Source organism: Callospermophilus lateralis, chromosome 3 (assembly GCF_048772815.1).
Source record: "Callospermophilus lateralis isolate mCalLat2 chromosome 3, mCalLat2.hap1, whole genome shotgun sequence".
In the NCBI taxonomy this organism is placed as follows: domain Eukaryota; kingdom Metazoa; phylum Chordata; class Mammalia; order Rodentia; family Sciuridae; genus Callospermophilus; species Callospermophilus lateralis.
This window is the reverse complement of record NC_135307.1, coordinates 184,444,269-184,471,130: the sequence shown is the minus strand read 5'-3', so window position 1 is coordinate 184,471,130 and position 26,862 is coordinate 184,444,269. Positions and strand designations below refer to the sequence as shown.

At 53.3% G+C, this 26,862-nt stretch overlaps 1 protein-coding gene across 3 annotated transcripts; it reads left to right on the top strand.

Moving 5' to 3' along the window:
• The first annotated feature begins 3,654 nt into the window (after positions 1-3,654).
• On the top strand, positions 3,655-26,684 carry Ada (adenosine deaminase). Of its 3 annotated transcripts, none has more exons than XM_076849138.1 (12): positions 3,655-3,787; positions 13,742-13,803; positions 16,745-16,867; positions 20,123-20,266; positions 20,939-21,054; positions 22,368-22,495; positions 23,057-23,128; positions 23,214-23,315; positions 23,751-23,815; positions 25,182-25,311; positions 25,868-25,967; positions 26,392-26,684. In XM_076849138.1, exons 1-12 carry the CDS (start codon positions 3,755-3,757, stop codon positions 26,403-26,405), a joined length of 1,089 nt encoding a protein of 362 aa, XP_076705253.1. In that variant the 5' UTR covers positions 3,655-3,754; the 3' UTR covers positions 26,406-26,684. The 3 variants fall into 3 exon arrangements, with proteins under 3 accessions (XP_076705253.1, XP_076705252.1, XP_076705251.1); XM_076849137.1 differs by having other exon boundaries at positions 26,389-26,684; XM_076849136.1 differs by lacking the exon at positions 26,392-26,684 and having other exon boundaries at positions 25,868-26,380.
• The last annotated feature ends 178 nt before the right edge of the window (positions 26,685-26,862 follow it).

Here is a 26,862-nt window from a genome sequence, read left to right as displayed (position 1 = left end):
GGCAGTAACCTGCCCACTGGCTTCCTCCGCTCCCTGTCTTATTCCTGCTCTATCCCTCCTGTGTGTCCTGGGATTTCTTCCCAGGTCAACTATTTGCATTCCAAAGTATCTCAGCCTCTGCTTCTGGGGAAATCCTACTCCAGAGAACAGAGTTTAGGGAAAGAACAGGTCATACAGTAACTGGGGGCTGGTTTAGAAAGGAAGGAAGGAAGGAAGGAAGGAAGGAAGAAAAAAACTAACTTTACCCTTGGAGAAAGGGCAGGAGGGGACCTGGAGAGGGAGGGGACTGTATGGAGAGGAAGGCCTGCCATCAGCCAGAGCCATGGCAGAGCCATGACCACCCCCATGACTGCAGGAAGGGAGAGAGAATAAACACCTGGCTTCTGCCTCCCTCTTGCCCAATCTGCCTGTGCCCATCATTGACTAAATAAAGCCAGAAGCCAGAGGCAAGGGGGCCTGTGGTGTTACCCACAGTGCAAGGCTGGGGGCACAGAGCTGTGGCAAAAGGTAGAGTGCGCCTGGAGGACACACAGGGACCTCAGCACAGACTCTGCTTTCCTGGGTATCTAGTCTGCCCAGAAGGCAGAATTCCAGTAGCCTAGGATCTGGGAAAGGGGTTTTTCCAGGTTTTAGGATGAAATTGCCCCCTCACCCCCAACATTCCAGCTCAAAAGAACAGCCCTCTCACTAGCTATCACAATTGTGTAGGCCAGGAGTTGGGGCTGGGCTCGGATGGGTACTTCTGTTCTTCATGGTATTGACTGAAGTCAGGCTTCCAGCTGATCTGGAGGGTCCAGCATGGCGTCAGGAACATATTCAACTTCTGCGTGGGCTTGGCTGAAGGGCAGGGCTCAGGTGGTCCGTGAACTAGAGTGGCTAAATGTGGGCTCTCTAGGAAGATGATGGTCCCTTATAGCAGCTCAGGGCTCCAAGAAAGAATGTAAAATGGAATTAATAATCCCAGTGGAATTAAAGACTTCCTATGACCTAGACTCCATGTTCAGGGATATTGCTTCTGCCATGTTCTATCAGTTGGTGAGTCACTCGGGCCAGCTCAGGTGCCAGAGGAAGGAAATTAGACTCAACCTTGCACTGAGGGGAACAGCAAAGAACTCCCTTTAACTAACTGTAAGTCATCCAGGTTGAGGGGTTTTAGGAACATGCCGGGAAGCGGTGGGGCTGATTTTGGAGAGATACTTGAATGTCAGGACAGGATGAGGAGATGATGATTAGGTGGAGATTCTAGAGTTAAATTCAAATTCAAATCCCAGTTCTGCATTCTACTTACAATGTATGAGCCAGGCATGTTGTTCCCTCTGACTCAGAGTCCTTACCTGTAAAATGAAAACAGTTCCTGCTTTGCAGGGCATCTGGACAGATTCAACGGGATGGTTTGGATAAAGAACTTCCAGGGTAGCTGGGGCCAAGGGCATTATCAGCATGGCAGCATAAATATTTATCCTGAATTATACCGAGAGATCTTCACAAAGTGACTCTGGAGCTTTGATAATATATAGAAAGGATTATTTTAGACTCTCTCTCATTCCCATAGACAATCCAGCCCCAGGTTCAGCTAATTTATTTATTTATTTATTTATTTTTTGTGTGTGTGCAGAAGATTGAACTCAGGGGCACTGGACCACTGAGCCACACCCCCAGCCCTATTTTGTATTTTATTTAAAGACAGGGTCTCACTGAGTTGCTTAGCACCTCACTTTTACCGAGGCTGGCTTTGAACTTGCTATCCTCCTGCCTCAGCCTCCCAAGGCGCTGAAATTATAGGCCTGTGCCACCAAGTTTGGCCCAGGCCCAGCTAATTTTGCTTGAACATATGTAGCTTGAATCTGAGTCTCCCGTCTTCCCTACTGTCATCACCATCTTCCACCCAGACCACAGCTGTTGCTCCTTTCTGGTCTTGGACTCTCAACTGAACTCCAACAATGAATTCTTCCCTTCATGGCAGGGCACTCAGTCTTCTCAACCTGTGCTGTGGACTCGGAATGCCTGGGGGATCTTGTTAAAACACACATTCTGATAGTGGCTCCAGAGACCTAGAATGGGGTCTGAGATTGTTCATTTATTTTCTTCTCATTTTTTCCCCAGTACTGGGGATTGAACCCAGGAGCACTCTACCACTGAGTTGTATCCAACCCCTTTTTATTTGTTTATTTTGAGACAGGACTTAAGTTGTTGAAGCTGGCCTTCAACTTGCAATCCTCCTGCCTCAGCCTTCCCATGCACTAACTATGCCTGACTCTAAGAGTGTCCCTTTCTACCCAGCTTCCCTGGGATGGTGATGCTGATGGTTCCCAGGCCACACTTTGAGCAGCTGGCGAAATCCCCTCACACACACACTAAAAGCTTGATCCTGGCTTGCAAACACTTAAAACCCTTCATGGATTCCCTAGCACTCTCGGGGGAAAGATGAAACCTCACTCAGTCCCACAGGCCCCACATGATCTATTTTGCACCTGACTCTGTAGTCCTTACCCTCTCACGCTCTTTCCCCCTTATTTATGAATTCGTTAATTTATTTATCTATCATTTTGAAGCAAAACCAGCATCCCACCCCAGACTGGAATACTACCAATAACTTGAGCAGCCCTTTGTGCTCCACTCCTGAGATAGTGTTCTTCGAATATTTATGTTTATCTTTCCTTTGCTTCATATTTTTCCTTACTGATGAGTGTATCTAAATATTTTGGGTTTTGCTCTTATTTATTCTAAAAATTTCACCATAGTGTGTATAGTTTTCGGGATTTTTTTTTTTAACTCACGATATCTATCAGTAGATGTCTGTTTTCCTCTTGCTTTTGTTTTGTTTTTTAAACAGGGATTTGCCTAGACTAGCCTCCAACTTGCAATCCTCCTGCCTCAGACTCCAGACTCACTGGAGTCATAGGTGAGCTCAACCACACCCAGCTACCAGATGCCCCTGGTGCGGTCTGTGGCTGAAATCATTCAGTTTCACTGCTGTAAAGGAGGCCATGGTGTGGATATTTCAGTTGATTTGCTCATCCTCCTGTGAATGGGCCTTAGGGTGCCTCCATTACAGCCAGTGAGGGTGTGAACGTTTGGTACAGGTCTCTGTCTGGGCAGGATTCTCCGGGTAATTGCTCAGACTTACAGTGTCCTGGTCCCCTGGGGGTCTCCAGCCACCCTGGGTTTTCTTTCATCCCCAGCGCCCTGGAGGCTTCTGCACCGTGACCCTTCCATTGGAGCTCTCTAATCACACAGTTCTGTCCAGAGATTCTGCAGAGAGCTTGGATCTACCACGTAGACCCAAGCCTCCAAGGCTTTGGAAGCTCACCGGTCCCCTCACCCCACCGACACCCCCCCCCCAACCCGGCCGCCTCTAGCTCTGGCCTGCACACAGTAGGCGCCCAGGCAGCAGCGGAAGCGTGGATTGTTGTTGGAAGCGCCGGGAAGGAGGTAGAGCCCGGCTAGGCGGCTGCGGCCGAGCCCACAGGTGGCTCTGCACGAGTTTTCGGGTCGGTGACAGTCCACCAGAACGCGGGGTCCAGAATACCAGGAAATGCGCGGGCGCGGCAGCGGCGAGGCAGGGGCTCCGGGGAGGGGCGGGGAGGGGCGGGGCGGGGCGGGGCGGGGCCTGGGGGCGGGGCCCGTGCCGGTAAAGAGCAGCGTGGCGGGCAGCCGGCTGTGAGGGCCACGGGAAAGAGGACCTGCCACTGAGCCAGAGGAAACCCACCGGCCTTCGGCGGAAGGAGCAGCGCCGGGACGCACGCTTGGCACCATGACCCAGAGGCCCACCTTCGACAAGCCCAAAGTGAGCGCGGGCCGGGGCTCCGGGTTCGGGTCTGGCTCCCGATCTTTCGGGGTTTAGGGGGCCCAGCCGCAGGCGTGCTCACCCCAGAAGCACCCCGGAGCTCCTGCGGGCGCTTTCTTCCCTAGGATCAAGTCTCTGCCCGCCTCCGGGTGTTCAATGGGCGGCAATGAGGCAGGGAGCGTCCAGAACCCGCGGGCGTCCCTGGCCGGCCTGCGGTTCTGCTTCTGCCCCTGACTTGTTCTCTGGTCTCAGCCTCCCCGTCTGCCAAATGCGCGCCTCGCGTCGCAGCACTGAGCAGCTGTGTGAACCTAGGCAGGGGCTGGGCGTCTCTGAATCTCAGCGTTATCGTAGTCCTGAGGTCTACGTCTGTAGGCACCTAGCTTTGAGCCAGGGCGCACTGAGGATCAAAGCAGCAGTGAACTTTATAATGGCTTTCCGCGTGCCAAGGAGCCCAGGTTTGTGGATGCCCCCATGGGATGAACCCTGAGCCAAGCCAGGAAGGGGAGGGAAGCGAGGGCGGCGCGCCCCTTCCTATGCTGAGGCCAAGGGACTGTGAAACCTGGGCTTCAGGCTGCAGTAGGATTCACTGGGGCCAGGACACTGCCCCTGGCCCCAAGGGAGAGCCCCCCGCTCTCTCGGCTCACCAGCTGTGGAGTCTTGGGAACAGCGGAGTCAGGGTGTGTCCACTTGGCCTGCTTTGCAGCTCTACAGATTCTGTATGGGGAGGGGCGGGTCCCAGGAGTCCACCAAGTCCTGCGAATCAGCCAATAGGGTGTAGAGACTGAGAAGCCTGGGGACCTAGTCAACTGCAGCTGGTCTCAACTTATCCAAGAGAGGACAGCAGATATCACAAAAATTTTAGTGAGAATCATGGGGGACAGGGGGAGGAGACAGGAGCAGGCAGGCCTGGACCCCATTACTGATGCCCCCACCACAGAGAAAATGCTCCGCTACACCCTGTCACAAGTAAGGAGTGTCGGGACAGCCCTACTGCCCCAACCCAGGCCTCCATAGCGTCTTGTCTAGAAGCCCCTGCCCATCATTGCTGCTCATCAGTGCCTTTTGCCTTTGAAGGCATTTATTTTTTATTTTTAAAATGTTTATGCTTTAGATTCCCTCTACCCTTGGGCTGCCAACCACCATACCCTGATATGAATCTAAGGCAATAAGGGTGAAGCCCTTCAATTGGGTGTGAAGTGGAAATTATGGAGCCAATAACAGGTGACACTTCTATAGTGTTTGGTATGTGCACCAATTTGACTCTGGTCATACTTTTGTATCAGTCCTATAGGGAGGCCTCATACTGTGGCTCAAGTTCTGGGGTCTCATCCAGTCTCCTCATCTGATTCCTACTGGCAGGTCATTTCTTCCCTCTGAGCCTCAGTTTCCACATCTGGGGAATAGGGCACCATTTGCTTGCATGGGTGTCTGGATGCTTGAGAGTAAAGATGGCATGTCACCTGCCATGTCTGAGATATGACAGATCTTGTGTCATTGAGCTGGCAGGAGGGTAGGGAAGGAGCTGCTGTGACTGGGCCTTCCTGTGGGTGATCAGATAATATGTATGATTACTCGTTATCACAGGAGACACTTACTGAGGGCTGGTTTTTCTGTGCCAGGCACCATCCTAAACACAGTAACTACAAGAATTTATTGGATACTGGCAATGACCCTGTGAAGCAGCCAGACTCATCCCCATTTAGAGATGAAGAACAGGCACAGAGAACTTAACTAGGCCCAAGTTCAAAGCAGCTGAGTTGAGATCTGAGACCAGGGAAGGAGGCTTTGAAATTCTGTGCCCTTAACCACCTCTCCTGAGCTCTGTTTGTGGGAGCCTTGGGGATGGGGATGCTGGTATCTAGGTGCAGACATCTGGGACAGGGGCATTTGCTGGGTTCTTTAGCTTCTTAAACCTGTCACTCGCTGGGGCCCAGGACCTGGCCAGCTTTAAGAGGGCAGCATAGGTGGTACTTTTCAAACTTCATGTGCACCCAAATCAACTGGCTTTGAGTGTTTGAATATTTGGGCTTTGGTTGGGAATGACTGCCTCTGGTCTACAGACACCTGTAAGAAGCAAGGCCCTCGGATGTGGCTATCCCATTTGATTATCATTCCAACAAATGCTTCCCAAGAACTTTCTGGGAAGTGGAGAAGGAGGCAAGGGGATAGATGTATGTCCCTTATCACTCTTTGTTCCCAGGAAGCAGGGCTAGAAAATCCTGTGGTCCTCAGGTGTTATTTGTCTGGAGGGCAGGGCTGACCACACACCATTTTTGTAATTATAACAATAGCTGTCCTGTGAGTGGCCTTGGGTACCCTCTGGCAATTTTTCTTCAGAATTCTGGATGACCAACAAGGCAGATGTCTTCATCCCCATTTATAGATGAAGAAACTGAGACCTATAGAGGTGAGGGAACTTGCCCAAGGCTACCCAAAATCTGAGCACCTTGAAGCTATAGACTGGCATGTGAAGCGCCCAGGCTGCGGAGAGGCTGTGCTATCTCTTCCCCATGCAGAGGGATTGGGACGACCTGAAGCACCAGTGGCTTTTTCTTTCACACACTTAAATATCTACTCTGTACCAGGCACAGTTCTAACTGCTTTGCATATGTTAACTCATTACATGCTCACATAGCCTTACATATGAGGAAACTGACTCAGAGAGGGGAAGGAACTTGCCAAAGTCACACAGCCAGCAAGCAGCAAAGCTAGATTTGAACCCAGATGGACCTAAAATTCAAGTGAATGCTATTAACTGTTTTCTGTTTTGCTACATTGTCATCCCCACTTTGTAGGTGGAGGTGGGGGGCGGTGGAAGGAGGAAGGAAGGTGTGAGCAGACAAATTAGAATCAGGGTGGCAACTTGGCCTTGCACTTCAGATACACCAGGGTTGTATACTTGCCTCACCATTACATTCTCAGATAGGCAAGTCCTGATCCTCAGCTACTTCTTCTATAAAGTGGATTGAAAAATAACCAATGTCTTTCTGGGCTTGGGGGCACCTACCTGTAATCTAGCTTTAGGAGGCTGAGACAGAAAGAACACAAGTTTGAGGCCAGCCTGAGCAAGTTAGTTGATCCCCAGTACCAAAAACAAAAACAAAAACAACAACAACAACAAAAGCAAACAAACAAAAAATCCAAAAAACCTATGTCCTGGGGTTCTTGGGGAAAACTGAGGTGCCAGTGTTTCTTCTGCAGTGATTGGCAGGCCCTCGGGTGTGGGTGTCTTAGCTGTAGGGTCTTTGGAAAGCCTCCCACACACAGAATGGCACTCCTTTGTGTCCCTGTGACAAAGCCTCTGATTGCTCTTGTCTTGGCTCTCAGTGCCTTTCAGTAACCAGAGCCACCTGTCAGAACAAAAAGACCACCAGGACAGCCTGCCTACTATGGGGATGGTTGCTGGGAGGAGAATGAAGGAGACTGGGTTTCATTAAAGCCTTTTGTTTGACAGAAAAGGACAAGGACCCAAGAGGGGAATTGACCCGTGGGTACACAGGGAGGCAAGGAGGCCAGCCAGCCTCATGATTCCACATCCAACCTCAGCATGGTGGGGGCGGGGGGGGGCTGGGAGGACTTGTCCTCCCGCCCAGGCATTCTGAGATGATTTCTATCCTGCCCCTCTCAGGATGCTTGGGTGGGAGGACAAGTCGGGGAAGGTGACAGTATGGTCTGACCTTGGACCACAGTGGTATGGGGGAGCCCGAGGTGAAGGTTGATGGTGCTGAGGGAGGTTCACCCTCACCCCTAAGTGCACCAAGGTCCCAGAGCAGCTGGGGGGCAGATAGCCACTGTGGTTTTGGTGCCTGTAATCTGACTTTAGGAGGCTGAGGGAGGTAGAAGAGCTGAGGATTTGATCTTGAGCCCTAGACTGGGCCTGGGTTGCCCAGGTCTGAGTCCTGATCTCCCATTTATTAGCGAGGGAATTTGAATAAGCTACTTCACCGTGCCTCCGTTTTTCCCCGTAAGATGGGAATTTTACCCACCGGCATCTCACAAACCTCAAGCCTGGGCTCAGCATGGACGCCAGGGCTAGCTGCTGTTGATTAGTGAGCAGCAGCAGCAGCTGCAGCCTAGTTGTGAGTCGTGCTGCTTGACTTTCCCATGGTATACCCAGCCCTGGCCTCGCAGGGTGCGGGGGGGGCTTGTTGTAGCAGTGAGAACTTTTAGATTTAGGGTCAAAACAGTTTCTGACCGTGGTATCCATTAGTCTCTGACACTCATCAGTTAATCTCTCTGAGGCTCAGTCTGGTCACCTAAAAAGTGGGAGAAACTGGATCATTTCTAGACTGTGGCCCCACATAGTTTCCCTTAAGCAGAAAGCTCATCTTGCCATCTGGGAAACCTCTGGGGAGGCTCACGGCAGCAACAGAGAGCTCAGCCAAGTGTCAAGGGACTGCTCTACTCTGTATCTAGCAGCTGCAGAAGCCCAGAGTGGGCTGAGCATGAAGGGCTTCCTGGAGGAGGCAGGGCTGAAACTGTGTGTGGACCCAGGGCTGCTGTCTCCTGACCGCCTCCCCCCAAAAAAAATTCAGTTGAGAGACATGGGGGCATGATGCACTGACCCTGGCACCACCCAGCTTGTTGTCAAGAGCAGAGTTGGGAAGGAAGGGCTCATAGCTGGCAGTCAGCACCTGCGGCTCATCTGGGTTCTGGCTGCAGTGCTGAGGCCCCAGGGCTGGTCAGGCCCTGTCTGGATTCTTTTCCAGGCCCAAGGTGGGAAGTCAGTCCCTTCCTTACAGCAGAGAGAGGACCCAGCATTGCAGACATGGTGCAGGGGAGGAGATGGCAATCACTGGATCATTTGAGTATGTTTTGTAGTGCCAGGTGCTGTGCCAGCACTGAGGGTACAGCAAGACGACACATAAAAGGTCCCTGCCACGGAGGGGGTGGGGGGTGGGGAGACAGATGTGTTGTATAAATGAGCCAAAGGTCAGCGGATGAGAACAAGACAGAGTTGTTTTGGGGTGGGGGGAGGGCTCAGAGCCAAGGAGAAGACATCTGATTGGTTTGCAGCCCATCTTGCTGACCCTGTGGTTGTCAGGTGCCTGAGTCAGACCTGGGAGTATCTGGGCAAGGGGTCCAAGACCTGGGTCCTCACTCTGGCTCTGCCATTGACAACTGGTGGCCTAGGGTGATGCAGGGTGGGAATGCTCCTCCCTGGGCCTCACCTGGCTGGCTCGCATGTCTTGAGACAGACATAGTAAGCATCTGCTGCTAACTGAGGCTGCGTCACTCTGAGCTGAGGCTGCACCTCAGCCCAGGGAAGGTGTCCTGGGCCAGCTGTGGTGAGTGCAGAGGAAGGAGACAGATGTGTTATATTAATAAGCCAAAGGTCAGCGGATGAAAACAAGGAAGGAGGGTGAGATTGCTCCCCAGAGAGGTCAGGAGGCCAGGCACAGGCTTGGCAGGAGGGCCATGGAGGGGCTGAGGCCTGTGGGTGGGACTCCAGCTCAGAGGTGGGAGGAGTTGGGTCCCAACCTAGCTCTACCATCATCAATCAGTGTGACCCTGGGAAGGTCACTGTGGTCTCCAAGATGAGCTTGGCCATCACCATGCTGAACATTGTCAGTTGCTGTACCCATTTGAAGAGAGCCCTGGCTCTCTCTTGCATTGACATTTAAACGCTTTTCCCAGAAGTCATCTCACAGATCCTTCGTGTCCCCTTTCCTGTTCACTGCCTGAGTTCCCTGCTCTCAGAGGCTCTGAGGAAGTAGCCCAACTCCCTGTGGTGGCAGGAGCCCCATCTGGGTGGTCCTGCCTGGCAACATCCCCTGTCTCATGACCCCCTTCTCTGAACCTGAGCTTCAGTTCCTCCATCCGCCCCATTTTTCTCTTGCTGCTTGGAGTTTGCAGTGCTGTTCCCTGTGCCTGGAATGTTCTTCCTGCCCGTCCCTCTCCTGTGCTGCCTCACTGGCTCCTCTGCATCCTTCAGCGTACTGCGGCTTGAGGCCCACTTTCCTGGGAGGCCACCACTGGCCTCCAGCTGGGATCAGTTCTTTGGCCTGTTGCTCTCCATTTAGGGCTATGTTTGAATTTCCTGAGGGCCATCTTGTTTTGAGCCTGTACATTTATCCATGTGACATTTGCCTGACCCCTGTCCCCTGTACTAGAAGGCATGTGCCATGGGATCCCCTCCCCCAGCCTCATTTCTCAGCAGCCTCTTACAGCTCTCATCTCTCAGCCTCCATCATCCCCTCCAACGTTTAGGCCAAGTTCAAAAAAAAAACAAACTTCTTTTGAACCCACATCCACCTCCTGCCCTCTCGCAGGCCATTTGTTTCCCATTCAGGGATAAAATTTATGAAATGGTCAAAAATTTCTCCATTTTCTTACTCCCCCCCCCCCTTCAGTATGGATTCTGCCCCTGCTTAGGCCTCTCTAGGGCACTTATTCTCAACTTGACTGCATGTTTAAAAAAAAAAAAAAAAAAGAGTAGATCTTTAAAGAAAGTAGGGCTGGGGTGTAGCTCAAAGATACAGCACTTAACCTAGCAGGTGGAGGAGACCTGGGTTCAGTCTGCAGCTGAGCCTTTTGTTCAAACACACACACACACACACACACACACACACACACACACACACACACACACAAGCTAGGCCTGAGCCCACCCCCAGGATCGTGATATGAGTGATCTGAGGCTCGAGCATTTGGGACTTTCTAAAGGACCCCTGGTGCTCCTAATGGGTTTAAAACTACTCCAGGGTCTCCAGTGTCTACATTCTTAAACCAAGGGGTGTTTTTCTGCCCGCATACCCTTGACTTCTGGGGAGGCCTGGCTGTATGTGTTTCCTGTAACAAATTACCAAATACCAGGAAGCCTAAAACCACAGAAATTTATTCCCTTATATTTCTAGGTGCCAGAAGTCTAAAATCAGGGTGGCAGCGGGGCTATTCACCCTCTGAGGACTCGGGAAGGGGTCCCATTCTGTCTTTTCCAGCCTCAGGGAGCACTGGTCTCTGGCTTGGTGATCACAGTGCTACTTCCTGTGGGTGTATATCTCTGTCTCTGTGATAAGGACACAAGGTTGTGTCAAGGCCCACCAGGTTGTCCAGAGAAAGTACTTTCTCTCAAGATTTTGGAGAGTCCCATATTCTGCCATATAAGGTCATGTTTTACAGGATCTGGGGATTGGGCTATAGACAGCTTTAGGGGAGTCAGCATCGAGAGCCCACTATGCAGACCTGTGGGGCACTGCTCCCCCTTGAGGTCCCATGGCCAGGCCCTGCTGCTCATCAGGCAACTCTGTCCCTCCTACTTCTGCCTCCCTGGCTCAGCCCTGGAGTGCTGGCCTGTCAAGGCCTGGGCCTAGGCCCAAGCCTCTCCTTAATGTGCTGTCTCTGACTGCAGCTGCAGGTGCCATCTCTCACCTGGGTCTCAGAGTGCCACCTGACCCTGGTATCACTCTGTCTGTGAGACAGTTGACAGCAGGTGACCTCCCTTCCCTGAGCCTTTGCTTTCTCAAATGTCTCAAAGGTGGCTCCGGCTGAACAAGCCAGCCATGCCACTCTCCCCACGTCCCTGTCCTCATCCTTAGGATCTGGCTGTCTTCCGGGGCTCTCTACCTTAGGCTGTGGGAATCACCACCCACCCAGGCCTACTCTGAAGTGTTTGTTTCCTTTGACAGCTTTCTGTCCCCATTTTCCCCTGTCTACCTCGTGACAGGGGGTCCAAGCCTCTCTGTCACCCTCTCCCTCTGGCCAGTTTTGAGCCCTGCATGGCTGCTCCATGGCCTCAGGAGAAAGCCCAGCTCCCTAGGGCTGCAGAGCCTGCCTGGCTGGTCCTGCCCTGCAGTACCCCTCTCCCAGGACCTCCTTCTCTGAACCTGGCCTTCAGTTCCTCCATACATCCCATTTTCTCTTGTTCTGTCTGCCCAGAATTTCTTCCTGCCTTCCTCCCCACTCTTGCCTGGTTAGCTCCTCCGTGTGGAGCTCAGGGCCTGTTTCCCTGGGAGGCCACCACTGCTGGCTCCAGCTGGGCTCAGTTCTTTGGTCTGTTACTCTTGCAGGATTTATGCTTGTGTTTCCTGAGGGGCCATCTTGGTTTGAGACTGCACATTTATCCACGTGACATTGGTTTGATACCTCTGTCCCTTGCTGGACCGCATGTGACACAGGAACAAGACTTCATCCCTTTTGCTTTGGTCTGCACCCCTAGCACCCAGCAGTGCTACATAATTTTTATTAATTGATTGATTTTTCTGTTTTGGGGTGCTCTACAATCCAGCTGCATCCCCAGCCCTTTTTAATTTTTTTTTTTTTTTTTTTTATTTTGAGACAGGGTCTTGCTCTGTTGCCCAGGCTGGCCTGGGACCTGTGATCCTCTTGCCTCAGCCTCCTGAGTTGTTGGGACTCCAGGTGTGGGCCACCTAACCTGGCACTGTTTTTTAGTGAAAGGTTGGCGGTGGACTCGTGTTTATCTTTTGCTGTGTGTCTATGTGTCAAGTGCTCCAGGTGCATTAATGTGGTTGACCTCATGAAGCCTTAGGAGGAAGGCATATTGTTCTTCCCATTTGACAGATGACGTTATGGAGACAGAGAGTGGTGAATTTCTTCAGGTCACATGGGAAGTGAATGGAGAAGCCAGGATGCCAGCGGTCACTGCGTGATGCTCTCAGAATAGTATAACTGCCTCTGTTATATCTTCCCCATAGCCTTATGAGGGTTAAGCATAAGAAAGTAGAGATTCAGAGAGGGGAGGATACTTGCTCTAGGTCACACAGCTGCTTGGCAGATCTCTGGGCTACAGGGTCCTCATGCTGAGTGTGCTTTAGCCAGGGGTGGGAATTAAATTATTTGGTCAGGGACCCAACAGCTAACTTGACCCCCAAGTCTGGGTGTGAGGACTGCTGTTCCTCACCAGGTGGAAGACCTCAGGAGAGATCTGAGCACCTTGAGGTCCTGCCTGTAGGAGGCTTGGCATCTCTGGTCCTTGCCAGTCCTGTGGGCCCCGTCAAGTCTCCTCTGTAAGAGCCAGCTCCCTAGTTACTGCTCTTCCTCACCAGGCACCTCACTTTCTTATCTGGGCCTCCAAGTCCCAGAGGTGATCCTTTTCTGGTGGAGATGTCAGTGGGGATTTTTTTTTTGTGCCTCTTACCAGCTCACAGTGAATGCCCTGGTTGAAAGGCAGGGGCTGTTCCCCTGGGGCCATACCTGAGTGCCACAATGTGTTTTGTAAATCCTAACAATTATTCTTAGACGAGGCGTAAAGTCCCATTGTTTTTGAATTGAGGAAGCTGAGGCTTAGGAGACATCAAGCACCTTATCTGAGGTCCCACAGCCAGAGAAGGAGCAGCACTAGAGTAAAGCCAGACGGGTGGTCTCCAAGCCCCTGCTGGTAGTCTTGGCTTTGTGAACAAGATGTGAGATGAGAATGAGTCCATGGGGAGTGTTCGCCAAGACCACCAAGTATCCAGTACCCTACCTAGAGTACTAGAAAGACCTCATGCTGCTGAATACCAATCCCCCAACTTGGAGCCTGAACTTTAAAATGTGTTGCAGGTTCTCACTGTGGTATCTGTAGTCCTTAGTCCTCTCTGCTGAACTTGGATTTGGTTTAGTGAGGTGGCTGAGAGTAGGAGCTATCTGAGAGGTGGCTGGGGCTCAAGGGTTCCCATGGGACCTTGGCTGGCCTTGTGGTTAAGAGCACAATCTTGGGAATTGGCTCTGCCATTGCCTGGCTGGGGTTAGGAGCAGGGCCCTGGGTCAGATGCCTGTTGACATTGCTTGCTCCATGGCCTTGGACAAGAAATTTAACCTCTCTGAGCCTCAGTATCCTCAATTGTGAAAGAGAGATAGCAGCTGAGCCCACCCCATGGTGAGGGTTAAATCAAAGCATGTGGTCAGTGTCCAGGCAATGGTGGCCAGTGGTCCTCATGGTTGATGTTAACAACCCCTGAAAGTTTCTTCAGGCACCCATGGGTGTTCCCTCTCTGTTCCTTCTGCCCCTTGCAGGTAGAACTGCATGTCCACCTGGATGGAGCCATCAAGCCTGAAACCATCTTATACTACGGCAGGTAAGTCCATAGCCAGGAGCTGCCTCCCCAGAGGTTGAGTGAGTCCACGGCTCCTCAAAATTTCCTAGAAAAGTCCAGGGTCACTGCTTTTTATGGGTCCTTGTGGAAATCAAGCCAGCCCATGGACAGAAGAAGGTGGTCTGTGGAGACATTTTCTCTCTGTGCACTTGGCCTCTATGGGTTGAGGTCAGCTAGGGCCTCCTTCTGGAGCTGTCTGGGAGATGCCCCCATCCCACCACTCCTCTCTGCATCCTTCACCTGTTTGCTGCCCATTCACTGTTTGGAGCTGGAAGGACTCAGTTCTCCCCCGTGATCTTCAAAAGTTCAGCTCTGGATCTAAACTTGAACGTTCTATCCTATAAGCTAGAATCCTCTCAGGTGTTCAGGCACCTGCCCCTCAGGAGAAAACTAGTGGCCCTTGAGAGTTTGTCCCTGACTCGGGAGCACCTCTTCCACCCCCCAAGACTGTTCTGGTGAGCCGCTCCCTCCACCTTGGTGCTCTTCCGGTGACCCTTTGCCCTGGGAGGCTGCTGGTGTGATTTCCTTAGCGTGTAACACGGGCACACTGGCATTGCTGGTGCTCCACCCACTCCTCAGCGCTCTGCCTCATCCCCTCGTGAGGTGGGTACTCTGGTGCCCCACTTCATAGGTGAGGACACAGAGCCATGGCAGGTGCAATAGTTTGCCTGGTAAACTCAGGGCAGAGGTTTGAGCAGGAGTGGACCCCAGTCCATGTCCCCCACCATTACACATGCAGCTGGAGGTTTTGGAGAGGTAGCGCAGGAAAAACCACTTAGCTCAGGGCCTCCCACCCATAAACAGCTCAGGACGATTGTGTTATCAATCAGCACCTCATGGCTCCAGCGAATGGAGTGAATCTTGGGCTTATTTCTGCCTTCCCTTTGCCCACTTGGTACTGCCAACTATTGCCACAGAGCCCCAGCGGGGTCCTCAGGGTGAGACAATGGGGTTGAATCTGATCACCACTGCGAAGGGGTCAGAGAGCGCTCATTAGCGAAAGTATGAAGGCCAGAGCGCAGGGGCAGGGTGGTGGGGAAACGGAGGGAGGAGTCAGTATGGTGGCTGGTCTGATTTCCCGTGTCTCCTGCCACCTCTGTGGACCCTGGAGAGAGGGTGGGCAGGTGCCAGCTGGAGTTTGGCCTGGAGTCAGCAGACAGGGGCCTGGACGTGGGTGTGGAGTTGGCATGGGGAGCCACTGACCTGTGGCCTGCAGATCCAACCCACGGCATCTCCTGTCTCGGTGCCTCTCTTCTCACCCTTTCTTCTTCCTTCAGCTCCGGGACTCCTTCCGCCTTCTCCAGGGGCCTCTTTCACCTCTTCTCAGTCTCCTTCATGACCTGTCAGCTTTCTCCAAAGCACACTCCGAACCTGGCCACTCTCTCCTCCTGTTGCTGTCCTGCTCTGACTCCCTCCCTTGGCCCTGAGAATGACCTCCCGACTGTGCACAGATGCCTCCAGTGTCCACTCTGGCCTCCCCATCTCCTGGGCAGGGCCACCATCAAAGTCATTGTCTTCATACAGTCTGATGGCTCGTTCACCCACTGCAGGGTCCAGTGACTGGACATGAACTTATGGAGGTGACCTTGGGACAAGCTGGCCAGCAGTGGGAGACTCGACACTGGGGGTTATCATAGGGTGCCAGGCATCTGTCCTCTATATACCAAGACCACACAGGGTCACCTTGTCCCCTATAGTAAACAGCCATAGAAGGCTGACTGGCAGCCTGGTGGGCACCCACATGACCTGGGCGATGCCTAGTGGGTCCCCATAGGGAACTAAGGCTACCAGATAGGAAGGGGCAATTCACAGGGGCTTGGGGAATAGGCAGTTACATATGAAAAGACTTTAAAAAGTTCATCTTCAGTGCTGGGGACGCAAATGTGATAGGCAAGCACTCTCCACCGAGCCACCTCCCCAGCCCCTTGAGGTCCCTAAAAAAAAAAAAAAATCTTATTTCAAGGATGCAGCATCTTCTCAACTCCCTAAGGACGTTCCATCTAGATTTTTTTGAATGTCCTCTTCTCTGCTTTGTTCCCTGAGTGGCTTTTATCTGCTCTTGTTTTGTCTCTCGTGTTGGAAGCATTTCCTTGGTTGTCACTTTTCTCTCTCTCTCTCTCTCTCTCTCTCTCTCTCTCTCTCTCTCTCTCTCGTTCCTTTTATCTTAAAAGTGGGGAAACTGAGGCCTGTGTGCCAGGGTCTGGGTGGGACAGGAGAAGGAGCCAGGAGCATGTGTAGAAGGAGGCGGCCTGAGCTGGCACCACCTTCCCATAGCCACAGGGGGGCAGGGACACCAGTGGGTAAAGGGGGCTCTGAGCAACAGGGGTATTCTCAGCAGGTTGCCAAGTCCAGCCTGTGCCAGGAGCTGGGGAAAGGAGGGGACAGAGCTCTATGCTGGATGGTCAGCTCATTGAGCCCTCCCACCTCAGGAGCTGCCACACACCCCCTCCTAGTGTGCTAGACCAGGCAGGCCACTCTGATGTGCCAGAGGAGGGTGGAGGGGGAAATCCTGCCCCAATTTCTGCCTCAGGCATTGTGAGGCTGCAGTTATTGCCCCTGATAACCCCTGCCTGGGCACAGGACCAGCTGGCTCTAGTCATCCTGGGGCTTGGGAAGAAGTCCTGGGCTGGTCCTGGCACTTGCAGATGCTGGCCCAGCAAGGACGTGGAGGGTATGTGACATGGAGACTTCAACCCCTGCTTGTCACTCTTGAGATCTGCTGACTTCCCCTGGCTTAGGGCCAGAAGGTCTGGGAAGAATTCCAGTCCTGATTCTATAGGGGCTGGACCTCAGTTTTCCCATCCGTCTGAGGGAAGGAGTTGGATGGAGAGTCCCTGGGTTTCCTGCTAGGCTCCGAGTGGAGTCTTCCATCCCACCCCGTCAGGCCTGGCTGGATCATCCACCCTCACTGTCTTCTTCTCAGGAAGCGAGGGATCGCCCTCCCAGCCAACACGGCAGAGGAGCTGCAGAACATCATTGGCATGGACAAGCCCCTGTCTCTGCCCGAGTTCTTGAGCAAGTTTGACTACTACATGCCTGCTATCGCGTGAGTGAGCCCAACCCACGGGACCCAGGGCAGTGTGCATCTCTGTGCCTAGGACCAAGTCTACGCTTCAGCCTCTGGGAACCACAGAGGGGCCTTTTGGACACATCTCTCCAATGTCTTTGGGCCTTGGTTGTCCCTTCTGAAAAGTGGATGTGATGAATAGAAATGCTTGCAATGTCTACAAAAAAGTGGCAGAACATGGGAGTTAAGAACGCTGATGCTAATCTCAGACTCTGGGGTGGAATAACAGCAACTTTGGGCAGTTACCTTCTTTGGGCCTCAGTTTTCCCATCTGTATAATAGGGCTGGCATTTGGAAGGGACCCAGCACTGTCCTCAGCAGATCCTTCTCACTTGGAAGATTGGAAGAAAATTACTCCCTCTGTAGACACCAGGCACTGGGGCCCGTGTAGTGTAGCTCTCATTGCTTCCTTTTTTGTTTTTGTTTTTGCAGAACTAGTGGTAGAACCCAGAGGCACTCTACCACTGAGCTACATTCCCAACCTTTTTTAAATTTTGAGTCAGGATGTCACTGAATTGCCCAGGTTGATCTTGAACTTGTGATTTTCCTGCCTCAGTCTCCTGCGTAGCTGGAACCACAGGCATGTGCCACTGTGCCTGACTTGCTTCCATTCTTAACAGCAGAAATCTCTTAGGCAAAGATGAGTATAATACATGTACAGCTTACAGAATTGGATTTGACTTTGTAAATTGTCAGTAGTCCTGCAAGGTAAACATGGCCCTCATTTGCAGAGGCTCTGGGTGGTGAAGGAGCTTGTCAGGACCACAGAACTGGCCAGGGAGAAGGTACAATTCTCCCCTGGTCATGCCTCAATCCTCATTCTGGTCATGTCTCAGACCTCCTGGCCCGAGGATAGGGCCCCACAGCAGGCAAGAATCTGTCTTAGCATTCAGTCCTGTAGACTCAGGAGACAAGAGACAGGGTGGGGTGGTCTGGGGAGGCTTCCTAGAGGTGGAAGGGTGGCCTGTTGTGAGGGACAGAGGTTTGGGACATCATGCTAGATTTGAGGAAAGTATTGCAAGATGGGCCAGAGAGGAGGGTGTGTGAGGTGGCCCAGATGGGCTGCTGAGAGACAAGACAGAGCGCAGAATCCGGGGAAGGACGAGGTGGGCCCAGGCTGCTGACTCCTTGCTGGAAGCCTCTGGGCTCAGTGTTGAAGGTACCTCTGCCCTTGCCCATGGCCTGGTGAGCAGACATGCAGGGACAAGATGACAGACAGGGAGCCCCATCTGGACCCTATCTAGACCCAGGGAAACAGGTCCAGAGAAGACATGGGGTCAAAGCCAGCATGCCACGAATCCAGGGCTTCTCTCCCTCAGTTCAGGGCCTTGTGTTGTGAGGCGGAGGCTGGCTTCCGGGGCCTGGGTTCGGGGAGGGGTTTAAGGCTCCTTTTTGCCTGTCTTGACTCAATGAGTGGGTGGGGACATTATTAAGCCATGAAAAGGGTCCAGAGGTGGGCATGGGACAGTGCCAGAGAAGTCTCATTGACCCTTTCACATCTAAGCCCCTTCCCTGCCCCAGTTCCCTGTCTTCTGTGTCCTTTGGAGTAAAAGCCAGGGGCCACCTGTCAAGGGCACAGACTGTCTGCTCTGGGTCCTTACCTCCTGACCCTGTCCCCACCACGTCCCCTGCTTACTCCTCCCCTGTCCTTGGACACCAGGCACACTGTGACCTGGGACTTCTGCCCTTGCTGATCCCTCTGCCTAGGACTCACCTTCGTCACATCTCAGCTCTGATGTCCCTTTCTCAGTGAGGCCTTCCCTGACCACAGTCTTGAGAGTCACAGTGGCCTGTTCTGCTTCCTTGGTGTCTGTAGAACTGGCAGCCGTGGGGCCTACTGCGCATCACACACTCGCTGGCCGGCCTCTTGCTGGATAGCGGCCTCTACGGGACAGGGACCTCCCCTCCTGCCCACAGCACACCCAGTGCCTAGGACCATGTGGCCACAGTGCTGGGACTCAACACCCTCTTGGGGAACGAACGAGTGACAGCTGTGGGGAGGGGCAGTGGCCAGGTGTGTGGGGGCGAGTGAGCAGCCCCCTCCCTAGGGCAGGTCTGAGGCCCAGGGCCCTGGCCTGTCCCCGGAGGAGCCAGCTTCCTGCCTCCTCTGCCTTCAGGACCCCTCCTCCCAGGCAGGGCCCACCTTCCCACCTGGGCTCTCAGGGCTCCCTTACTAACCCTTATGTTCCACTCTTCTTGGTGGAAACTTCCAGGTAGGCACAGTTCTCTGGCGTTTGGTCAATGCTCACGAAGGCCCTTGCAGGTGGGTTTATGCCTTACTTCTGGAGCCAATACTCGGCAGCAGCAACCAAAATACTTTTAGCATTTGTAGGCTCTGCTCCAAGCACTAGCCTAGGTGTGATATTGATATTGAGCTCATCGGTCTTCATGATAACTTTTGATGTGTCAGAGAGGGTGACTAACCCAGAGTCACACAGCAGATAAGTTCATGACCGATTCTCAGGCTCCCGCAGCTTATGGAGACTAGATTCTAGTAGGGGAGACAGGAGTGGCTTCTAAAAGCCGTGTGATTTATCTCAGGTGTGATAAGGGCCGTGGAGAAAAATGAAGCCCAGAGGAGAGGAGAAGATTAACAGAGGACCCTCCTATAAGCAGGTGGTCAGGGAAGGCCACTCAGGCCAGGATGCTGTAAAAGGAGGGAAAAATTACAGGATGGGCCAGGGCAGGGGACTTGCCCTCTGGTGGAGGGGACTGCTACCCAAAGGCCTGAAGTGGAAATGACCAAGTTTGACTGCCCTTGGCCAGAAAGAAGATCTGGTGGCCCCAGAGAATGGGTGAGAAGGAAGATGGCCAATCATGCCTGTGGGGTGGACGTGAATTTGAAGTTCACTCCTCCCAGCTGGAGGAGAGGAGCAATATTCTTTGATTCCCTTTTTGTCTTTGTGGTGCTGGGAATAGACCTAGGGCCTGGGGGAAGGTAGGCAGGTGTTCCACCCCTGAGCTGCACCCCAGCCCCGGCTCCACTTTCAAAAGCTTGCTCCAGAGGCTGTGTGGAGAGTGGGGTGCAGGGTAAGCATGGAGACAGGCCAGGCAGCGGCCATGGGTGAAACCAGGGTAGGCGTGGCTTGGAAGTAGAGCTGCAGGTCTGGGATCCTACCCAGCAGACGCCCAGAGCTTGCGGCTGGGGAATGAGGGATTTGGGGACCAGAAAAGGTTGGGGTCAGCCTCATTTGTTCCTGGAGGCTGGTCCCAACCCTGTTCTTCCCTTCCCAGAGGCTCCAGAGAAGCCATCAAAAGAATTGCCTATGAGTTTGTGGAGATGAAGGCCAAAGACGGTGTGGTGTATGTGGAGGTGCGCTACAGCCCACACCTGCTGGCCAACTCCAAAGTGGAACCGATTCCCTGGAACCAGGCTGAGTGAGTGACAAACCTGGAGAGGAGCTGGGCTGAGGGTGTCTGTGCCACCAATCTGAGGTCAGAGGGCAGAACCACTGGGAGCTCCTGAACTTGATCTTGGTCTTGATCCATGGCCTCATGAAGAGGGGCTTAACTTGGCCATAGAGATATGGTCCCCCTCCCTCAGCTGGAGGTTCATGATTTACCCTGGACAAAAGTGTTGGCTGTGTCTCACGCCCATGGCTCTGGATGCAGGCCTGCTGTCAGGGCAGGCTAACCCACTTAGCCAGCAGCTCTAAGGGTCCTGCTCAGTCCCCTAGTAGGAATGAGTCTGGCCTGTTCTTCCCCCACACTGGGCCCCCGTGGATTTAGAGTGACATCATGAACCCGCTTGCCCCACCTTCAGAGTCTTGATTCTGATCCCCGTGGAAGGCAGTAATCCCCAGGCTGAGCTTCGTCGTGCTCTCTCTCCACCCAGAGGTGCGGAGGGGTGGCCTACACCCCCACACCGGGATCTAGAAGTGCCCAGACTGCTCTAAGAAAGCTGGCAGGGGGTGCTGTGGCTCAGGGTCGTCTCTGTGAGTCTTTCCTCAGAGGAAGTGGGCAGTGGGGGAGACTCCCCCGCCACCTCTCAGTGGGGGCTATTCCAGGCCTTCCCTCTGCCTCAGGCTGTCACTACTCCTTTCCACACAGAGGGGACCTCACCCCAGATGAAGTGGTGGACATAGTGGGCCAGGGCCTGAAGGAGGGGGAGCAAGACTTTGGGATCAAAGTGCGATCCATCCTGTGCTGCATGCGCCACCAGCCCAGTGAGTACCATCAGTGCCTGCCCAGCTGCCCACCTGACCCTGGCCCCAATCTTCTGCCTGGCCATGGGGCCGTACGTGGCCTCCTCCCCATGGTATCCCCTGAGCACATCAGCAGGGTCCTGGATCTCCCAAAGGCACCAGAGGCCTCCTAGGCTGGCTCCGAACTTCCTGGTGACACCATCCTCCCCAGGAAGACCAGACCTTGACAACTAACTACATGACCTGCAGAAAGCTCAAAACCAGAGGAGCCTGAACAATTGAAAATAAATAGCCCATAGTTCTCCCCTGAGACCCCGTGGGCCCAGCCTCATCCTGTCCAGGCCACAGAACCCTTGCATGGGCCTGATTTCTGGGATTGCTGAGAGGAAGTCCTTGTCCCTGAACCTGATCAAATCTTTAGGGCTTTAGCTTCGTGGAGCAGAGCCCATCGTGTGCCCTTAGGCAGGCAGGTCACGTCACCTCCCTGGGCCTCAGTGACATGTTATCACAAGAGGATCGTGCTCGTCTCATCCCTCCACCGTAAGAATCTGTGGGAACAAAGCCAAGGGTCAGTGCCAACCTGCAGGGCCCATCCTGGGCAGCGATTCACATGCCTTGTCTCTAGCCCTTGCAGCAGCTCCGAGGTGGGACTACCGTGGTTTATTGCTCTGATAGATGGGAAACCGAGGCAGAGAAAGGCGAAGCCTCTTGGCCCCTCAGGAAGGCACAAAGCCCCGAGTTAAATCCAGAACTGTGTGGTTCTGAAGCTTGTGTTCATTTATTCTTTGTCAACAAAAGGACGACAGGCTGAGGGTAACTCATGCATTCCTGGTATGGCTGGCAATACCAGTGTGAGTTGCACTGGAGATACAATGTTAAGCTCTGTGTCATCCCCTTTAATTGGGGGGACTGATTGGCATTGAGTGGGGGAACAGCTCAGACTCTGTCCTTGGTACTTTATACACGGCCTCGGCAAAGCCTCACCAGGTCCCTGTGTAGAGGTAGTGGGTTCTCGATGGTGGGGTGTGGTAGAGTGGTAGAGTGCTTGCCTAGCATGCACAAGGCCCTGGGTTCAAACCCCAGCATCACCATTAAAAAAAAAAAAAAAAAAAAGAGGTGGTGGGTTCTCTCTGGGAAGGGAGGAGTCCGAGGTGCGGAGCAATGCAATTTGACAAAGGCCATGTGGTTGACTCAGCAGCCAGGATTTGAGACAAGACACTGGGATCTTTGTCCTGTGCTGGCCTCCGATGGGTGCGTAGGACAGCAGGTAGGAGGGCTGAGGGATCCCGTTCCACCATGCTGCTGATGGAGCCCTGGTGGGCGTCTCACCACAGACTGGTCCCTGGAAGTGGTGGAGCTGTGTAAGAAGTACCAGCATCATACTGTGGTGGCCATTGACCTGGCTGGTGATGAGACCATCAAAGGAAGCAGCTACTTCCCGGGGCACGTGGAGGCCTACGAGGTGGGCCTGTGGAAGGGGAGGCTGGCCCTGGGTGAGCTTGTAGGAAGAACTCACACAGATGGGGAGTGTGGGGCCTGCTACATCCCTGAATGGGTCTTGGCTGGGCTGGGGGCTTGGGACTGGGTATAAAGGAAAGTCCTGTGTTGCACTGAAATCTTGTGTTTAAACCTGCATCTGCTTATGATTTGCTGTGTGACTTTGGGGTAAGACTGTCTTCTCTGAGTCACTGTTTCCTTGGTTTCACACTTGGTGGTTGGCCTCTGTCCTGCTACTTAGCTCTTCTGAGCTTGTTTCCCCTTGGTAAGATGGGTGTTATAATACTATGACTCTCAGATGGTGTACACAAACCATTTCAAACAGTTCCTGACACATGGTAACTGTGGAAGAACTGAGAGCCGCAAGTACTTAGATGGTGATTGGGGGAATCAACGCCAGGATGCCCAGTGCTTTAGAAGCAGCCAAGCCTGGTGGTGAGGACAGTTCAACCTGCCCATACTCAAACCCAAAGTGCAGCGAAGGGTGGGCCTGTGGGCCGCCACTGACTGGCTCTTCCCCTTCCAGGAGGCGGTAAGAAGCGGCATCCACCGCACTGTCCATGCCGGAGAGGTGGGCTCTGCAGAGGTGGTCCGAGAGGTGAGAGCCACTGGCCTGGAGTGGCCCTTGTTCCCTGCCTCCCTCCACCCTCTCTCCCTACTCAGCTACATCTGCTGCTCCACAGGCTGTGGACACACTCAAGACCGAGAGGCTAGGACATGGCTACCACACCCTGGAGGACGAGGCCCTCTACAACAGGCTGCGGCAGGAAAACATGCACTTTGAGGTGAGGGGGCCAGCTGGTAGGGGGAACCGGCCTTGGCTGTCCCATCCCCTCCTGGACAGAGCAATAGAAAGCCAGGAGAGTGGGTCTGGGGTTGTGGCTCAGTGGTAGAATGCTTGCCTAGCACATGTGGGGCACTGGGTTCGATCCTCAGCACCACATTAAAAAAAAAATTAATTTGAATAAAATAAAGTTCTTAAAAAAAAAAAAAAACGCAAAACAAAAAAGAAAAAGAAAGAAAGCCAGGAGGGTCCCAAGAGCTGAGGAGCAGACTAGCCAGCATGAGCGGCCAGTGGGTGTTCCAGTACTAGGCATGGAGGGTTTGTAGGGCTCAGCCACACAGAGACCAGCAAGAATGGTGACCCTGGCTACCCCAGGGTGCAGGGACAGGGTGGCACAGCCTGGGGCTGCCTGCCAGCCACAAACCTGCTCTTGCAGGTCTGCCCCTGGTCTAGCTACCTCACAGGCGCCTGGAATCCAAACACGGAGCACGCAGTCATTCGGTGAGGTCTGGTTCCTGGGACCCATTTGATTTTGTTCCTGGGAAGCCAAGGATGGGAAGGCAGTGCAGGGCTGGGGACTGGCCCACGCTGTGGGATCCCTTTGGGAAGCAGCTTAGCTGTCCTTACCTTCCACATGGGGAACCTGGAACTCAGGTGTGCTAGAACTTGGCTGAGGTCACCCACCTACCCTCTGGCAGAGCTGGGGCCCATAGCTCCCCCAGTCATGGCAGAAAACGCACAACCTGGAGGAAAACTTCCACTCTCTTCTTCCTGGGCCTCCAAGGTCAGTCTTGCCTGTGTACGCTGCTCCTGGGGCCTCGGGGTGCTCTTGGTTCCACTTTCCCAGCTGTCAGGCCAAAGCCCTTCTGTCCTGTGACTGAGTGCTGGGACGTGGTGTCAGACTCTGGGAGAGCCAAGCTGCCTTCCCCTGAGGAGGATGAGGACAGCCATAACTCAGAATGACTATGGCGGCCAGTGCTGGCCTGCCTGCCACGCTTAGTGAAGGGAAGGAGTGTGTGATGGCAAGGGTCCCCAGCTGTCCTTGGGAATCTGGAGTCGAGGTGCCCCAGTGGGGGCTTTCCGGGGCATGTGGGCAGACAGCCCGCGGGCTACGAAGGCTCAGGAGCCATCTGCACAGTCATGGTGCCTAAAGGGGAAGCAAAGACACCAGGAGATCGTGGAGCCAGGAATGTTCCAGAGGCCAGGAACATTCAAGGGACAGGAAGAAGACATAGGTAGATGGAAAACCAAAAGTGTCAACAAAAATCTAGGGAAAGCACTTCAAGTAGTGTCAAATTCTGCTACAAAAGGGGGTCTGGGTCGTGGCTCAGCGGTACGGCACTTGCCTAGCACCTGCGAGGTTCGATCCTCAGCACCACATAAATAAATAAAACAAAGGTATTAAAAAACTAAAAAAAAATTTTAAAAAAGTCAAATAAGGAAACAGCTAGGAAAACTCCATTACATTTAGTAAGACAGGGGTCAGGTCAGGGATGCTGCCAAGAGGGGAGTGGAGGGAGGGGACTGAGGACTGGTTGGGGAAGGGTGTGGAGCACCGTCCCTGAGCATGGGCAGGAGGATGGTGGCTGGAGGGCCACTGCTTTCTCAGCGCCCCAGCCGCCACTCTCCCTGCTCTCCCATCAGGCCCCTCCTCTGCCTGGCTCTGGACTGATGGGATACATTAGGGTCTTAAGTTGCTAGTTAGGTGGCTTTGGACAAAGTCCCCTGAGCTCTGTGATGTGTTTCCTACTCTACCAGAATATGCTCCTTCAGGTCTAAGGCTGTGACGATCAGAGGGGCCTGGGAACCAACATGCAGGGACCATTCACAGGAGAGTGAGGAGGCTCTTCTCCCTCCCTCACCCCAGGTTCAAGAATGACCAGGCCAACTACTCACTCAACTCAGATGACCCGCTCATCTTCAAGTCCACCTTGGACACTGACTACCACATGACCAAACAGGACATGGGCTTCACTGAGGAGGATTTTAAGCGACTGGTGAGTGGTTGTGAGCTGTCACTCTTGCCCTGGGCCTCAGGGCTTTGTAAGGCCTGAGGTCATGTCCAGGGTTTGGGACCCCCCAGTGGGTGGGAATGGGTTTGTTGATGGAGTCCACCATAAGCCAAGCCTACTGCCAGCTGCCTTCTGCAGAGGGGATATCTTGGTGATGGCGTCTTGGGTTTAGCCTCTGCTTGGGCCGAGCATCTTCAAAGACTCCCTCCCCCAGAATGGTGTGCCTAGCTGTAAAAATGTGTTCTTAGATCCCAGGCTGAGCCCGGGATCCTGGGGACATGATGCCATTACTCCCTGCAAGGGTCTCTGGCCCCACACTTCCAAGGATCTCCCAGTCTCCAACCTTCTCAGCACATCCTGTATCATGTACTGCCACGTTAAGAAAACTCTGCTCTGGCACTTGCTGCCATGTGACCCGGGACAAGTCCTTCCCCTGAGCTTCTCTGCCTGTGCTCTAAGGAGGATGGACTACCAGTAGGTTGCCAAGGGCTCCCTTCCTTGCTGTCTGGTTCTATGTGGTCTGTCACCCTGGCCCTTCTAGAACATCAATGCAGCGAAGTCCAGTTTCCTCCCAGAGGATGAGAAGGAGGAGCTCCTTGACCAGCTCTACAGAGCCTACAAGATGCTGCCAGCTGCCTCTGGTATGCTCCCATCTGGGCGACTGCCTTACCCTGGCTCTACAACTTTCTGTGACTTCTATTAAGAACCCTTCTTCTCTCGGGCAATAACAAGAATGGGCAATGAGTGCCTGGCTCCTGGGCCAGGGTTGGTGACAGCTTCAACCGATGGGTTTATTTCTGTAGAGCCAGCCAAAGGGCAGACTTGTGAAGGCCAGTCCCAAACTCCAGGCATCTCTAAGGCTGTCTAAAGCCAAAGCCCAAGAGTTTTGAACCAGATCCTGGCTCATTCTGCTCCCTCCTTCCTGTGGCCTTGGAAAGGCATCTTATTCTCCTTGCCATCTAAAGAAGGGAGCTCCTTCCTGGTTTTGGAGTTCTCTGAGTTTTACAGAATCCAGGGACTGTGAGTGTTGGCCTGATCTTTCTGCTTCTCTGACCTGACCAGCAGGGCAGAACCCCTGAAGACAGCATGGCCCCCTCTCCAAGCCTTCACCCTGTGGATGGAGTCTTCACAACTCTGGGATCAAGCAACATTCTTACCTGTATTCCTTCCCGGAAGACTGATTTTAAGAGCTACTGATGCTCTCAAGCCTGTATAAACACAGAACTCAGCATGGCTGCATCTCTCCTCTGATTATATGCCTTGGCCAGGGACCAGGGCCCTTGCCAATGGCATGGATGATTCTGAAACCCTCCCCCTAAGGCAATACTTCCTGAAAATCTGGTGCTCAATAAAGCAGCTGGTGTCTGATATCACGCAGCCTGTGGTGTGTGCTGCTGTGGTCTCGGGCGGGTGACCTGATGGGAGGAATGAAAGGAATTCCTGGGACAAGCAGCAGGGCCCAAGGGCCTCATGGAGGCCTCAAATGGGAAGCTGGGGCATCCAGTGGAGGAGCCCAGGTTCTTCCTCCAGAATACA

Coding starts and splice junctions, on each gene's coding strand:
- Ada (XM_076849136.1), top strand. CDS start 3,755: ATGACCCAGAGGCCCACCTTCGACAAGCCCAAA. Junction 3,788..13,741: donor CCACCTTCGACAAGCCCAAA/GTGAGCGCGGGC, acceptor TGCCCCTTGCAG/GTAGAACTGCATGTCCACCT. Junction 23,816..25,181: donor ACGGAGCACGCAGTCATTCG/GTGAGGTCTGGT, acceptor CCCTCACCCCAG/GTTCAAGAATGACCAGGCCA.